General features: G+C 34.7%; 1 protein-coding gene across 11 annotated transcripts in view; it reads left to right on the top strand.

Moving 5' to 3' along the window:
• Positions 1-13,095, top strand: part of LOC144974690 (putative adenosylhomocysteinase 3) — a 256,230-nt gene extending 243,135 nt beyond the window's left edge. For all 11 annotated transcript variants that reach the window (XM_078917827.1, XM_078917828.1, XM_078917824.1 and 8 more), the window contains 9 exons: positions 510-686; positions 1,305-1,351; positions 1,579-1,642; positions 2,580-2,668; positions 3,311-3,476; positions 4,121-4,288; positions 5,399-5,477; positions 6,277-6,397; positions 7,255-13,095. In XM_078917827.1, the coding sequence (XP_078773953.1) occupies positions 510-686; positions 1,305-1,351; positions 1,579-1,642; positions 2,580-2,668; positions 3,311-3,476; positions 4,121-4,288; positions 5,399-5,477; positions 6,277-6,397; positions 7,255-7,261 (918 nt within the window). In that variant the 3' untranslated portion in view covers positions 7,262-13,095. The remainder of the gene's footprint in view (positions 1-509; positions 687-1,304; positions 1,352-1,578; positions 1,643-2,579; positions 2,669-3,310; positions 3,477-4,120; positions 4,289-5,398; positions 5,478-6,276; positions 6,398-7,254) is intronic.
• The last annotated feature ends 4,445 nt before the right edge of the window (positions 13,096-17,540 follow it).

Raw genomic sequence — 17,540 nt, 5'->3', positions numbered from 1 at the left:
AACTTTCTGTTGGTATGTCTGGTAAGGGCAACCAATGAATTTTTATTGAATGGTATTTCATTGGTGGCTTGTGGTGAAAATGGTTGCAGCATTGGGGATGCAGAGAGAGAGAGAGAGAGAGAGAGGGGGGGGGGGGGGGGGGGAGAAGGTTTTTTTTAAAGGAAGAAGGACTTGGTCACTCATGGAGATGATGATGGTGGTGATTGCTTGTTTCTCTTTTCTTAATTATTCCCTTTTTCTTATTGCCTTTTATATCCACCTTTGTTCTTTCAACTCATTCTTTTTTTTTTTTTTTTTTTTTTTGTCAGTCGTATATATATTTATGTTATGGTTGGAGGGACATGATCGCCGATGTCTGCAACAGGCCTGGCACTTGATGATGATGATGATGATATATACGTATTAACCCAGCTGCCACTGTGTTTGTTTTTTAACGAAGCCAACATGGTATAATTTATGAGAAAGATATTGTAATTGTAAGCCATTTCCTTTGCTACCCACCCACCCAGATACTTGATGACGGAGGGGATGCCACTCACCTCCTTCTAAAGACTTACCCAGCTGTGTTCAATATGGTGAAGGGAATTGTAGAGGAAAGTGTCACTGGTGTCCACAGACTTTACCAGCTCTCCAAGTCTGGGAAACTAACAGTACCGGCTATGAATGTCAACGACTCCGTCACTAAGGTAAATTGTAACAGTATTGATTGTCGTATAATCCTGATGAAAATAAGCACCAAATAAATCAGGTATTTCATTTAAACAGCAAAACCTTTACTCTATGTTCTTTACACAGTTATTTGTGTGGTTAATGAGTTAATAAAGTTTTTGAATGGAAATTATTTTATTTAAAAGCAATGATAATAAGTACTAGCAATAAAATATGTGAGTCCTAAATGATAAAATAATTATCAGGACGTGCATTAACATTTTAATGGTGAGACTTAATTTCAGGTAAAAATTTATTCATAGTTGAGTTACAAATCTAGACTGAACCGTTTTCAATTAAAGAGCAGTAACTGTAACTGCTGAAGTGAGGAATCCGTTACAGTGACAGTTGTCTGTAAAACAACAAGGAGATGGAATGACATTTGGCTTGAATGGAATCAAACTCCAGGCCTCCAATTGAGTTTTGTCAGGTCTCATTTCATTGAATTGCATACCGTACCTGTCTCTGTACTATTTTGTTTACATTCATTTACTGGTATTTTTTTCTGGGTTTTTTGGGGGGGGGTTTTATATCATATAATTTTACTGTGTGACATGATCCTCATGATGCCTGTCTATTTTCCCTCCTCCTCCCAGACCAAATTTGATAACTTGTACAGCTGTAGAGAATCCATCTTGGATGCGTGAGTATTTCATCTTCTTGTATTCCATGACATAACTTGTATTATATTATCCTTTACTGTGATCATGTTGGCCCAAGTGAGCTTCACAATGTGATAGAAAAGAAATACCAGAAGAAAATAAACGGTATCAGATGTGTATTAAGTATTAAGATTAGGACTTTATTTTATGTGAATTGCAGTTTTGATCTGGTGTTTAAACCTGTTGTATGTATGTTCCATTCCCACAGACTAAAACGTACAACAGATGTCATGTTTGGGGGCAAGCAAGTCCTTATCTGTGGTTACGGAGAGGTAAGCCACCGTCGTGTTCTCGCTTTTTGTTTTCCTTTGTAATTGATTTGATTTTATATTTTACACTGAATTCTGTGAAATATCAATTAACCAATCATCTTCCAACAGTTAGCAAGAAGGCAATCACAATGATGGATTGTTGTCGTTTTTGTTGTTGTTTATTAATGTCATCGTGAAAGACAAAGACTAGTCTGTATTAAATAAAACCTTTTGTAGTTGAGATAGTTTTCACGTTTTTCTATAAATAATGATAATGATATGCGAACTTTTGTCACCCCATGAGACCAATAAGTACAAATTAAGCTTTGAAGATTTTAAAGATTTGAACATGCAGATATCATTCATAGTCATTTTATGTAAATGAATTGGTTCTAGGTTTGACTCTCACATCAAAAAAGAGGTTAAAAATCTCTATCCAAAGTTGTCCTTTCACGAATTGATGTGAAACAGAGGTGTCTTTTTAAAAAATTATTATTCATTGTAAATGACCTCAGTTGTTTCTGAATTGACTTTAAACTAAAATTTTGAAACTTTTTAAAAACACGAATTTTACTGCTATAGTTTTACTCAAAAGTCGTCTTACATAATATTGTGTAATTTGTAATTTAGTGGGAATTGTTTGTCATTTGTAATTTAGTGGGAATTGTTTGTAATTTAGTGGGAATTGTTTCTCCACTCTTCACAAATGTAAGAATAAAAGCCCTCCTTACATTTACATTGCTGTACATGTTGTGGATATATTGTGAATATTGACATTTGTTTCTGTACATGTTGTGGATATATTGTGAATATTGACATTTGTTTCTGTACATGTTGTGGATATATTGTGAATATTGACATTTGTTTCTGTACATGTTGTGGATATATTGTGAATATTGACATTTGTTTCTGTACATGTTGTGGATATATTGTGAATATTGACATTTGTTTCCAACAGGTCGGCAAAGGTTGCAGTCAAGCCTTGAAAGGTCTCGGAGCCATTGTCAATGTTACGGAAATCGACCCCATCTGTGCCCTCCAAGCATGGTAATAATGGATAAGATCATATTGATTTACACCAGGTCTTAGTAGGAAGGTCCTTTAGCTTAATGGATAGATCACACTAGACTCAAGACATATAATGTGAATAAAACAGACCCTATTACTACCCGGCACCAAAAATACTGCCAGTTCACTTATTTTATAAGACCCACTACGTTACGTTACATAACAAGGTACATTGTGTATAGAAGGGCCAGGAAAACAGTTCCATTTACCAGAGTGACTAGTTTTTACTTTAAGTAGGTACCAAAAGAGACTATTTATGAATATTTAAAATGGGTTTTTCTTACTAATATGTGCCAGTGAATGATTATCTGGCTATAGGCAATACTGATGTTGGAAGAGTGTTAGTAAAAAAAAAAATATAATACCTAACAGGTAACTAGTACTGTATGAAATTAAAATATAACTCCATAAAATCTTCTGGGGGAAATAAATATACAATATGGAACACATTGAGCATGGTAAATCCATGGAAATGAGCTACTGTATATAATTATAATGATCCTATTCATTTTTTTATTTTTTAAGGATGGTTATTTATTTTGGAATAATTTTTAGATTGATATTTATTCACTATGACTCGTCTTCATCCCCTGCCTGTCACTTTTCTATCCATTCCTCCAGCATGGACGGTTTCAGGGTGGTCAAGCTGGACGAGGTGGTCAGGCAAATTGACATCTTGATAACCTGTACAGGAAACAAGAATGTGGTTACTCGTCAAAACCTGGATAGATTGAAGAACGGTTGTATAGTTTGTAACATGGGCCACTCCAACACTGAAATTGATGTAGTAAGTTGGTTCATCTTTTTCTGCCTGTCTATCTATTGTCTGTTTGTTTACCTGTCTCTCCGTCTGTCTGAGTGATTTAATTAATTGAACAGATAGTTCCCCCCCCCCCCCCCCCTCTTTTTTTTTTTTCCTACCTAATGTATAGGCTTTTTCATTAGTTGAAATGACTACAATTGTAATTTTGTATTTTTGTTTTTTCGTTTTATCAGGTTCTACTATCCATTTCAATCCTCCTAATGGACTCAAAAAATAAGAGTTATGCTCCGGTGTTTGTTTTTTTTTTGGGGGGGGGGGGGGGGGGGGTTGTGTTAATTTTTTTTTAATTTTTTTTTTGTGGCAGGAGGAGTAGAAATAATTCCTGCCTTTATTATCAGATTTCTGTTAAGGTTTAGACGAGATATGATTGGGCAAAATGTGATTATCGAAATGAAAACAAAACGATACCAAGTATTCCATTTTTAGAATAAAAACCTTTTAGTTATTTCTTCCTTTATATTTTAATTTATCCCCCTTTTTTTCTTCCAATTTTGTCCAGTACTTTTGTTCCCATTTGTTTTGTTTTGTTTTGGGTAATAGAATTTGAATGAGAATGGAAATTCCTAGATTCTTGTAAATAATGTTTTTTGTTTATTTCTCCCTTCCAGGCAAGTCTGAGAACACCGGAACTGACGTGGGAAAAGGTTCGATCCCAGGTGGATCACATTATCTGGCCAGACGGAAAACGCATCATCATGTTGGCAGAGGGACGATTGGTCAATCTAAGCTGTTCTTCCGTTCCATCCTTTGTCGTTTCTATCACAGCCACCACGCAGGTATTTTATTTGGATTTTTATTTCATTTTTAATCTCATCGACCTCATCTTTGGCTGTCTGTTGTCAGTGTGAGTGTGAGAGGTAGCAGGTCGGATCAGTGGTAGGCTGTTTTCTATATCTTTTATGTCTGTACCGTAGTTCCCTTTAATTTTAATTTTGGTCCCAGGACCTGCTGGAGTTTTCGTCTGTGAGAAAATGATAAAAATAAAATCTTGCAAATGATCTCAATGCTGTCTGTGAATGGATGTGTATTGGAAATGGTTGAGGTGTCTACGTGTCTGTGATAGTCACAGTCCAAGTCCAAGCTGGTTTATTGGGATGTCCTGGTTCCCAACAAATCATCCCAATTAATGAAATTGAGCTATTTTTTCAGATTTACCATATTTTTTTTACTGCCTGCCTTCATCTTTGTTTAAATCTTGTCGTAATCACGTCTCAATGAAAGAAAGACGACTCCTTAATCTACCTCTAACAATGGGAGACAAATCTAACTGCACAAAACAATTAACGAATTTGCCACTCATCACCTTTACATAAGTAAGCAATGGATCAAGAATGCATTGTCTTCCCATTTGTCTCATTAAACAAACAAACCATTTGCTGGTGACAGCCACAAACGAAGCCATCAGTCATTACCCATTACACCAATGGTCAGTTTACGAACCTAGCATCATTGTGGCCATTGATTGATCCATGTCTATGAACATGACAGTTGATGACTCTGACAAGGGATATAGATAAATTCTATTGTTCACACGTCTGTGATGAAAGGCACAACCACACACCCAGTTGACTGTCCTGTTAAATTAATTTGCATTTTATGAACCATCTTTTTAAGGATTAAAGACAATGAAAAACCTCTTTTATGGTGACAGCCATTGTTAAATTTCATAGCCATTGAGCGGCAGGTTGTCCCAATTAAGCACCTGGGAATTGAAAAAGGTTTGACTTTTTATATGGAAAAAATTCCGTTCCCCAAGGAATTGTCCCAATAAATTGTCTCTCCCAATTAAGCGACATCCCCAATACCAGCTTGGACTGAATATCAAATTAATGATACAACTACAACTGATTCACTATTTTTTAAAAATGTAATTTTCAATCCTCTAGGCCCTAGCTTTAATTGAACTTTTCAACGCACCAGCTGGTAGATACAAGCAAGATGTCTATCTCCTTCCCAAGAAGATGGGTAAGTTATGACAGCATCGGCTCATTTGTACTTTGGGATGTTTTTTTCCTAAGTTACACATTCTATGTAGAATCAAAATTCACTGATATTTTTGCTATAATTCCCAATCAAATCCATTATTGTCGCAGCCTTCGTGTAGAAGATAGAAATTTTACTAAAACTGTGTGGAAAGTTAACCATTGAAATATCCTAAGGAGACAAGAAAGGAGTTGATTGAATTGACGTCATTGATTTGATCACGAAATCCTTCTTGACATACGTGGCCCACCATTAATCCTCCTACCGCCCAGCTAAAAAAAAAAATAAACAAACTTATAGTGCACTCAAAATGTGGGTTAGAATCTGGATTCATTTGGAATTTGACACAGGTGTTCAAAAAATAATTGTAAACAATACTCTGCCTATCAAAACTACCAATCTTTGTCAAGATAATGTCACAACAAACAAGATGAAAGTTTCATTCTTTCGTTTTATTCAGATATTTTCTCATGGACTTGACATGAACTTTTCTCCAACAGAATTAAAAGGATGAGTCAAAAGTTTAATAAATCATCAAAAATCGTATATTTTATTGAGAAAATGTGCAAAATAAACAGCAATTTTCGTGTTTTTAACAAGACAAATGAAAGCTATGCAATATGTTGATTTATTACTGTATTATTCAATTATTATTATTATTATTATTTTTATTATTATTATTATTGTTATTATTATTATTATTATTTTCATCATTATTATTCATTATTATTATTATTTTCATCATTATTATTCATGATTTATCATCATCCTCCCTCATCAGACGAATACGTGGCCAGTCTACATCTGCCTACATTTGATGCACACTTGACGGAACTCACAGATGACCAGGCCAAATACTTGGGTCTGAACAAGGCTGGGCCGTTCAAGCCCAACTATTACAGGTATGGAAGCCATCAAGCTAAACTTTTGAAAAGCTCACAGTCTCTTAGTTTTTAGAATAGAATAGAATAAAAGGTATCGACGTCGCTTGATTAGGCGTCTGGCCTGTCGCCGAGTCTTTTCTGCCACTGAATGTCTTGTTCACAACTCATCTAATGCATTTCCCTACCTGATCTTGTGATAAGGGGCTAGCCTACACTACACTTTCTCTACTGATCTTTTGATCATAGCTATTTTGGGTGGGAGGCACTTCTACACTATGCATATAACTTTCCATCACAGCATCTAATCTATTCTTGAAAGCATTGACGCTCGGCGCTTCAACGACATTTACTGGCAATGAGTTCCAACGTTCAATAATTCTCTGTGTAAAAAAGTTCTGTCGAAGGGTGGTTTCAACTCTAGTTTTTGGTTACTTGTAGCTTTCAAGTTGTAATTGAAATAGCCACAGCATCATCCTCACCACGACCATCAAACTACTCCCCGTCTTGACAAAAACTCCCAAACCTAGGACTTTAGAACATGGGGTTCCATTTCGAGTGCTGTAAGAATAAGTGTGAGTAAATGTGGAGCACAATGCCCATGTTTAAACTGGAATTTTTAAGAAATATTTTACACTTACACATATGAAAACGGTTGCCAACATGCCTTCACGCGATTGCTGGAGTTCACAACGTGACTTTTTAATCTATGTGGTTTTAGTATTATGTGCAGAGTTTTAGCAAGTTTAAAATGTAAAACACTACAAACTGTGGAGTGATCCTCGACAATATTGGAGGTTTCCACAAGACGAAGAAGAAGAAGAAGAAGAAGATGAAATTTTCAATTATTTATCTTCTTTTTTTTTCTATTATTCCAGGTATTAAATTGTACAAGTAAGAGGAGGAAAGGGCTAGTCTGGTAGATTTTGGGATGATTGACACTGAAATGATACACGCACAGAACCATTCCACTGGATCTCCCCCCGTGTTCTACACATGTAGTAGTTTGACTGAAAGGCAGACGATGACACAGGAAGTCTTTCATTCAGTCATGACCTTCCTTCATAATAAAATCCCTGACCCCAACCTTTGACCTCTTATTCTTGATTCAATCCCCTACAACGTCCAGTCACTATCAACGACAATATCTTGTTATTCTGCTTACTTTTTTTCCCCCAGGTTTTATTGTTATTGTTGTTGTTAATACATAATATTGTTACAAATATTCTATGTCCCGTGATTGGGTCTTGTGAAATTGAATGAAACATTTTCATCATCTCCTGTCACAGTCTCCATCCTCTTCATCGTGACCTTCCTCACTGTATTTGTCATGACGATAAACACCATATTTATCATTATCCAAACAGTAAATCACACTGAATCGTCCATTGATTTTCATATATATCATGTACACGAATAATTATTAAGATATATCCTCTGGTGTTGGTAGTCATTTGGGTTTTTCTGTTTTGTTTGGGGTTTTTTCTTGTTCTCATGAAATAAAAAGAAGTATCAGCAAAAACTTGTTCATTCATGGACTTCTTCTTCATTATCTTCTTCCTGCCACAGTCGTGCCCTATCCAAAGTAAAAACTAAAATACAACTCAATATTTTCTCTTCTTATTATTATTCTTTTTCTCCCTCTATGTTTTCAACTCATTTTCTTTATCTTATACTTAATTCTTCTCCAAGTCCTTCTTCTTCTTATTCTTCTACCTCTTCCTCTTCTTCTTCCTTCCTTCCTCTCCCTTCATTTTTTTTTTCTCTTTCATCCTGTCTTTCTTTCTTTATTTATTTTGTTTTTATATTTGTGTGTGTGTGTTTTGTCTTGGGGATTTTTTGACATTTGTTAGGTTGTTGTATTTTCAATGTTTATTTTCTGACTTATTTATCTTTTTATTTTTGTCATTCTTTATCCTATTTGAGAAGCGGTAGTGTTCATCTTGACGAATTTAAACAAATTATTTTGTTCCAAGTCATCTCGATCCTTGTATTCCAGTGAAGCTGAGAGAAAAATGTGTTCATTTCCATTCATTTCCATCATACGTTGACATCACATCATACGTTTGACATCACTTCATACATTTTGATATCACATCATACATTGACATCACTACTTCGAGTATAGTGCCATTACAAGGGTTTTAGAAAATCTTTTTTGTTTTTTTGTTTTGTTTCTAAATAGGTTTTGTGTTGCTGACTTATATAATTAACTGCTTAATTTGTTTGATTTTGATTTTTGTAACTCGATTTACGTTTCAGTCAAATGTTGTTGGTCGGGATCAAAGGCTGACATTTATGGATTAAGATCAGACATTTCATCCAGTTTATTTCTTCAATTTTTTTTTCCATCCTTGTGAAGAAAATTGATTACACAAATATTGATAAAACCCTTTTTTTTTTTGTTAAAGTATAACTGCTTTGTTTGCAATGAGGGATTCACTAACACTAACAAGTTCTAATGAATTTATTTGTTTCTGTAAAATTCCAGATGTGCAGATCTGGTGACGGCTATTGTGATGAATTTTAAAATCTGTAAAGTTTTAAATATTTGAAGATATTTGCCTGATGAAGAAATGTTGTTGTCTGAATGAGCTTGTCGTGTCTAATGATGAATACAATCATTATTTGCTGATTGTTTATTCCCCAAATTTCTTTCATAAAATCACCCTTGAATCATATACCTATGATGTTCGCATGGGTGTACGATCTGATAGTGATGTCGTTTCTTCTTCTCTTTACTAGCCTATCCTGCTTCTTTGGTTTGTGATTGTATTTTTGACAGGGGATATTTTTTTTTCTGTAAATCTTCTGCCTGTTTGTCCTTGGTTATTTATAATTTAGCTTATGATATCTTTAGGTTATGATTTTGATTTACATTTGTACTATTTTTGTTAGATTGCTTGTTTTTTTGTTTCAGCGGTCTCTCATATAACCTCAATTGTGTTGGAAGAGACCTAAAGCAACAAACAAACAAAACTTTCATAAAATGGTCGCTTTGACTTTGAGGTACTTGAAGTACGCTTGGATAAAGGTTTTGTCGCACTTGGGATATTAGAAATAATCACAAAGGTTTCGGGGTTTTGGAGGGTTGTTTTTTTTTACTGCTTTGTCTTTCTTAATAAATATGATTGGAACAGATTATGATAACAGCCCAATTTTGAGATTTAGGCAGGAGAGAGTCGGTTTTTCATTCAATGCATCCGCCTTACTGGGTCTTCAAGGAAATTTCAAAAAGGGAAAAGAGAAATTGTTTGGATTATGTAATGTGGGCAGATTAACAAAACAGTCATTATAGAACTGATAAGAATAAAACGCATTTTCTTCCATAATGTCATTCATCACTACTTATTTGTCCTGGTTCTGTTATAAAATGTTATATATTATCATATATCATCTATATATATATACACAGATCTGGATTCCCTTTCATGGTTTGTGATACGTCTTATCATTGTTTGTTGTTGTGACACGATGGAATGGATGTCTTATCATTGTCTGTGGGTTGTTTGTTGTTGTGACACGATGGAATGGATGTCTTATCATTGTCTGTGGGTTGTTTGTTGTTGTGACACGATGGATGATGGATCGGTAAAGCAATCATTAATTTATATCAATCAAACTGTCCGGTGCAAGATTACAAAGATTCCTGTGAAAATGACTTGTCCCAGTCCCAGCCAATCAGCAACTCTGTTTTGTCTACCTATGACTTGGATAATTTTCTACGGTACCGGTACTCTATCCATAGTTTTTTACTTCAACAAGCTTGAATTCAATACTTGGAAATCTTAAATTTCATTTCATTTTTGTGAGTTTATTTTAACCTTTTTAGGAATTTGTGACTTTTTTGCTTTAATATGATATTATGTTGGGTTGTGTAGATACTAAAAATTGGAAGTACTGTAAAAAAAATATTTTTTTTTAAATACAAAGATTTCTTTAAGATAAAGCTGTGATGAGGACAATGGATGGGTTGGGATTTTTGGGGGGTTTTTTGTTGTTTTTTTTTTTCTTGGGGGCGGGGGGGGGGGGGGGGGGGGGGAGGAGGAGGAGGAGTTTAAGTAGCGAACACTAAAATCTTACATTTCTAGTCATTTTAACTTTTAACCACTTTTTTTCCATCTGGTTCAACCCAACATCATACCACTTTGAGACGACCAGTCACATTTCAGAAAGGAAACGTTTTAGTTTTAGAAGATGCTTTGAGCCACATTGGGTGACTTTTCTACAATACAAATATTAAAAGCATTTTTCTTTTTCTTTTTTTTAAAAATAAATATTTTCCAAATTTATTCTTGTTCATCCGTTCAAATTTTAGTTTTAAACTTAGAAAAATGTTTGTAAACTAGGACAGGAGTAAATGTGATAATTGTTTCACATCATAAGAATAAAATTTAATAAATGTTTTTCATGTCGTATTTATGCCTCTCATGACATGATGCAAGTTTTTTAAAATAGTAAATTTTTATTCATCCCCTGTATTCCTATTTGTGTTGTTTTCAATTTTTGGATTTGGGCAATTATCACGTAGTTGAATCACATCCATATTCTATTATTTTATTTACATATTGACAAACTGTATCGGATTTTGGATTTTTTTTCCTTTGGCATCACTATCTTCATACCATTTTTATGTAATACTTTGTGTACGACTTCTATGATACCCAAGAAAGAGATCCAATGTATTATTAGTTTATGATGAATTGATTATCTATAATGATTATGATGGTTACAGTATATCATATTGTATTATATTATATCATAAAACCAAAAGATATAAAATCGAATGATAAAGAAGGAATTATTGGATTTAGTGAGATTTGTTATCAATATATTTTAGCGGCTACTGGAAATGGTCAAATATCCACAGTTACGGTTCAGCAAGGGGAAGTATTATATAATATATAAAATATTTTCACTGATTTCTGAGTGATAGAATGAGAGTTCCATTGACACAGATCTCTGATTTCTGAGTGATAGAATGAGAGTTCCATTGACACAGATCTCTGATTTCTGACTGATAGAATGAGAGTTCCATTGACACAGATCTCTGATTTCTGACTGATAGAATGAGAGTTCCATTCCATTGACACAGATCGAGGAGAGACAGCCATTGATTCCTGAGCTCCAGTTCAATCCATAGCCAAGTGTAATTATTGAACGTTTGGATCCACCCTTAGATCGACACATTATGTCTTGTCTGGGACTCTGTAACCGTTTTTTAGAATTTAGATTTCCGAGACATTCAAATTTTATAAATGCGTGTTAATCGTTTGATGACATGATAGCACTGCATCAAATTCCAACAGTCACCTGGATCAGCAGGATTGTTACATTGATCCCTGTATAGTGGCTCCCATTGAAGACGTGGTTTTGAATTCTTACCTCATTTTAAAGGTCAGATCAGAGCAGCAAAGAATGATTGATATTCAATACAGATAGATTGGTTATACGAGATTGGTTGTACAAGACTGGTTTTACAAAATTGTTGTACAAATTCTTCCAATTTGAAAGAGAATTTTCGAAAAATTAAACATAGAAAATAGAAAGGAGAAGTACAAGAATGGACATCATTTCCTACATTAGGCTGTTTACAAGGAACCTGGTCAGAGGTGGATGGGAATCAATGGTGGATTTCCTTTTGCTCCTCATGGAGTTACTGGGATTAAAGTCAACTTTTTAAAATATCATCATGTGATCAAATTATTCAAAGTGGGCACCTGTGGCTGTTGTCACCACAGAGAACTTTTGTTTCGAAACATGGTTCAATTTTGATGTGTGGCAATGTAAGCATTTCAGGTGATGAATGACAGTGACAATGCATTTATAAAAGAAATGGATCGAGGGGGTGGGGTAGTGGGGTTGATTTGATCGATTTTTATTTCCAGTAACGGATACACCAAGTCACTTTGATAGTAACTTTGAATTTATTATGTTATTTTTTTTTTTCTTCTCCTATCAAACGAGTTACGTGACTGCTGTCACAGCCTTAGATATTCATTGATGAAAATGTAACGTTTGTAGAAATAGATTAACATCAAGTATGATGTCAGAATGCGTCTGTTATGCAGCTGAGAATATGACAGAGAAGAGAGAGAGAGAGTGTGTGTTCTTTCAGTGGTAAGACAGGTGTAATATAAACCATACTGTACAATAATTCTGTATTATTAAACTCTTCCCACAGACTTTTAAAAATTAGTTTTACTACACGTATTATCCAATATACAAACATAGCGTAGACTTTTCTTGTTCTTGTTGAATTTCTTCTTGATTAAGTTGAAAACTTCAGATGCAATAGTCTCAAGTCTAGCTTCTTTGTAATTTATTTGGCATATATATGTTGTATAGTAATAGGAATGTTGGTATTGATGAGTGAGAGAGAGAGAGAGAAGAGAATTTCATTTTACTTACGTAACTATCATTAGCAATGATTTTAATTTTAATGAAGAGTAAAAACTCTCTTTGAAAGAATATATATATTATTACAAGCTGCTGTGAGTACGCATGCGCAACTCTTGTTGTGTGTTTCATCTGCGTTTATGAATAGAGTGAGAAAAATGTATCTTGAGTTGTATGTGTCTGTGTGAGAAAGACGAGAGAGAGAGAGAGATAGAGAAAGAGAGAGAGTGCAGATGACCTTGGCAAAATGTTGCTGTAGACTGGTGGCAGTTGATGATGGTCAAAAATTGGAATGAAATAAAATAAAAGTTAGAATCAAACATTGCTTTTTTATTTTGTTTTGTTTTAATTTTCTTATATTTGTTATTGCTGCTGTTGTATTTTTTCTACCTTTTTTACGAGACGATACGAGAAGAAACCAAGGATAATCTGATCACATTCCTGGTCTTGTGCGATCCAATCAGCTTCTGACCTGTAGGTAGATCCCTGGTTCATCGGAGTACACTCAGACCGAAGAGAGGTTGTCTGTGGGCAGTGGCACCTGTTGTTCAATACTGACCAATAGACACCATGACCTATTAGTCAGTACTGACCCGCAGGTGCTAGCGCCTGGGGGTCAGTACTGACCAATAGCCCTAGCCTTATTTTTAATCGAACTGACATAGCATAGCCTTCTCTATAATATGATTGGTTGGTCACCCGTACGATTGAACTTCCATAGTACAAATCGATTGAACTTCCATAGTACAAATCAGCTTTTTCTATACTATTATGGTTTATTGGACACTCGTTCAAACGTCCGATTCACATAACACAGTAATCTGCACCATACCTTGCTATTATCCGGCCCTTAAAGCTACACACACAATCTATCCTGCGTTGGGCGATCAAGAATAGCAAGTGATGATTTGCGACCTGCCATAGGTTTATACATATATCGTATCATATTGACTACTTTTCATTGGATGACCAAGAACATAACACAAGATTGCCTTACAACAGGTTTGAAAACGAACAATGCAGGGTCACCTTAAGCTACTTTCCCATTTAGACTTAAGGTCGTTCTACAGTAACGTGACAAAACGTTTGCAGAGACCCTATGTTCCGCAAGGAGCAAAGATGATTAAGTCAAGTCATTATAATGTGAGATTTGCATACTTTTCTGAAGGATAGATTCTGCCTAACTTTCTTTAAATAGTCATCCACTTCCAACTACTTCAGTCACGGGTCCCCAGCCAGAACCTGGACATAAAGAAAGTCGTCCTTTTCCTTACAAGGACAGAAATTTGCAGAGAAAGGGACAACAGTTTAGGGGAAAAGACCATAGAAAGAAGTAGCGATTTAAAAAACTGCCCGCCTTCCCAGTTGGCTGTGTCTGTTCCCTCAGACATTATGCACTTGTATGTAACCAGATTTCCAAGCTTCAAGAGATCATTCTATTTGTCACTCGATCGATGACGGCAATATTTTATCACAAAATAATTACAAATTCGTTTAAGGGATGTTTCTTTTTTAATAGTCATATATAATACACATCAACATATGAATGAAAGAAGTGGATCAAAAATGGAATACGTTACCAATATCATCAACTTCAAAACTACATTACATGTTACATAACATTGGCATCCCTAGAAGAGTTTTTTTTTTTTTTTTCTAAAAATCTAATAATCAACTTCAGCATAAGGTAAATCTACAAACAGCTTTTTATTTCTCAAAGAGTCGTCCAAGTCAGAGAGACTCAAACCGTGGTCTTCGTCAAGTTATGGCCCAACACTGACCAAAAAATGACGTCAAAATGCCAGTTTTTTGCCACAAAAGAAAACAAATCGTGAGTTGTATTCAATAGTTCAACCAATGAAATAACTTGTTTCCATGAGCTCTACAAACGACAACTCACAAGGCGGTGCAAAAACCAAATAATGACGTCAAACTGCCAGTCCTTTTTAATTTCAGTGTCAGGCTATAACATAACGATGGCTACCGTCAAACTCAAACAGACCTGCCAAATGGAATGAACAAAAAAAATCTGTATTTTTATCCCAGTAAACCAGATTTAAAAAAAAATAAATCTGTATAAACCCAAAATGCCTGATTTCCACCCTCGTTTCTATGAAATGTCACGTAAAAATGCTTTAGAAATAATGCAATAACAATATTTTCACTACTTTTCCTCTGATTTATAGGTTTGTTTTTGTTTTTAAGTGTTATATGGTGCTTGCAACAAAATTAAGGTCATATCAGCGAGTAAAAAGGAAGAAAATGGGATAGTAAAAAGTTCTAGAATTACAATTAAAGCACCTAAGAAAAGGTAGTACAATTAAAGCAACTAAGAAAAGGTAAGACAAAGGGGAATTGGTTCAAATAGGAAACAGATGTAGATTCCGAGAGCACACTATCGAAGTACTTAGTTTGAGATCACCTTAAAGTCTAATTCAGACACAAGCACAGGTCCCAACTAAGAGGAACACACTAAAATATTTACATATCATATAGAATATGTAAATAAAACAATACAGTGCATAACAGAGATGATTTAAAGAAAAAAAAAATATATCCCAAAACTAACTATACATTTGACTGTTTCCCTCTAAGCCAGGATATCTGGCCAGGCCCAGGACAAAACCAAGTACACGTAATCTCATTCCAAGACAAAGACAGAAAGCATGTTGGAAAGAAGATAAAGGGGGATAGAAGATACAGTAAGTACCTCCCTGCCCACTATGGGAGAAAGGCACAGTAAGTGACCTCCCTGCCCACTATGGAAGGTCAGGAACCCCAAACACACACCTACTCTTCCAGATCCAGTGGTAGTGTGTATGTAACCAGTCCTTCGCAGGACTAATAATTAATGAATAGACAGATTCTTAAGATTACGGGACGTAAAAGAGCAAGGATGGATGATCTTTATTGACAAGCAGCATATATTTAGACTAGAACATAAGATGCCATCAGAAGATCAAATACACAAGGTGTGTATCCAGACCTCAGGAAGAGTGGTTTTACACTTCCAATGAAATTGAAATCAGTTTTTTTTTATTGCAGTCTGCTTTTGATTTAATTGCAGAACTTGTCATTTTGTAGAAAAAAAAATATAACTATATATTGTCACCTTTGTTGACAACAGAAAAAAATGGAAAGGTGACATTTTACGAGTTTTTTGTTGGATAAAATCCCAAATTCCACATGTATGTTGTCAAATATAATTCCATTAGGTGAGGTGGATAGAATTTCATTGGAAGATAAACCCGTCTTATACTCAAGATTGTTAAGACTACAGAATGCAATCAACACCCAAAAGTGGCTGAAATGAGAGAAAAAAATAGTTTAAATTGGTTTGCTGAGTAATTAATGTATCATAACTAATGTTTTGTTGATGCCTTTAGTTTGCTTTTTAATTTCCTTCTGTGAATTCACCTTTAAAACACGATCACATTACTTTGAAGCAAATCCAGTGATAACTTATTTCCTGTATGATATCACAAGGATCAATAACAAGACCTCTAAAAACGAGGTCTTCATTAAATCCTTCTTACCAGCCATTCTCATAATTTTCCACAAATCTTCACACCCAACTAACACAAAACTTTTTTTTGTTTTGTTTTTTTGTTCAAACACAAGAGCAACAACTTCTTGCAGTACACAATTTTTTAAATAACAAAACAAGGTCTACAACTACAACGCTGTATTACATTTTTATAACAATACCAAGCTTGGTTCTTAAAATGTTGCGATGTACAAAAAGAAAAGAAATTGAAATGAGAAAAGTGTTGGCTGTATCGTAACGAGTTTGGCAATATTCCTATGGTTGGTAAGGAGAGGGTTAATATGAGGTAATTTTCCTATGGCTGGTAAGGACAGTGTTAATACGAGGTAATTTTCCTATGGTTGGTAAGGAGATGGTTAATACGAGGTAAGGAATACAAGCTTTGGCAATATGGCAAGGAATGAAATATCAAATAGAAATTTTGTAATTACAATATGTACATACTGTACAGATACAAACATATTTATACACAACAACAAAAAAGCATTGATAATGACTTAATCTCATGCTACTCTAAATCTTCTACTTTTTTCTTAAGTTGTTGCGTGGACTATCTCTCTTTTTTTTAAAATTATTACTGGTTGCTAGCGACACTCAAAATTCATTTCAGTAAACATCCCAAGAAGATGTAGGAATTGTCAAAGAAAGATGAAGGAATTGAAAAGAAGGATGAAGGAATTGTGATAGAAAGATGAAGGAATTGTAAAGGGCAGATGTAGGAATTGTCAAAAGAAGATTATAGATCTAGCTAACGAAAGCCCAAGAAAAAGTTACACAAAGGGTATGTGTTAAAATAGAGAATGCAAGTTAGTTTAAGAGCAATACATCCTTAGAAGGAACACTAGTTTAATTCAGGGATATATTTCATTATTCTATTAGCATTACCAATCACACACAAACCAAGGCTAAAGAATAGACATCAAGGATATTTTTTGAAAAGTTGAATAATAAATTATATGTTGAAGATTAATTCATTAATTTTTTTAATAGATTAATAAATAAATAACATAACACAACATAACATGCACCACTGCAAATGAAAAGAGCACAAAAGTAACAGATGAAATATTCATGTTGCAGTTTAATCGTCACGTTACGTGGCATAGTGGAATGGTCTTTCCCTCACAGTGGAGAGAAAATGGGTTTGAACACACAACCATCATGTTGTGTGGCCTTGTGTAAGTCACTAACTCTACCTCACGTGGTACACTCAGATTG

This window comes from Berghia stephanieae, chromosome 6 (genome assembly GCF_034508935.2).
Source record: "Berghia stephanieae isolate SIO BIC M18660-M18661 chromosome 6, UCSD_Bste_1.3, whole genome shotgun sequence".
Taxonomy (NCBI): Eukaryota; Metazoa; Mollusca; class Gastropoda; order Nudibranchia; family Aeolidiidae; genus Berghia; species Berghia stephanieae.
This window is presented reverse-complemented; position numbering and strand designations above follow the sequence as displayed.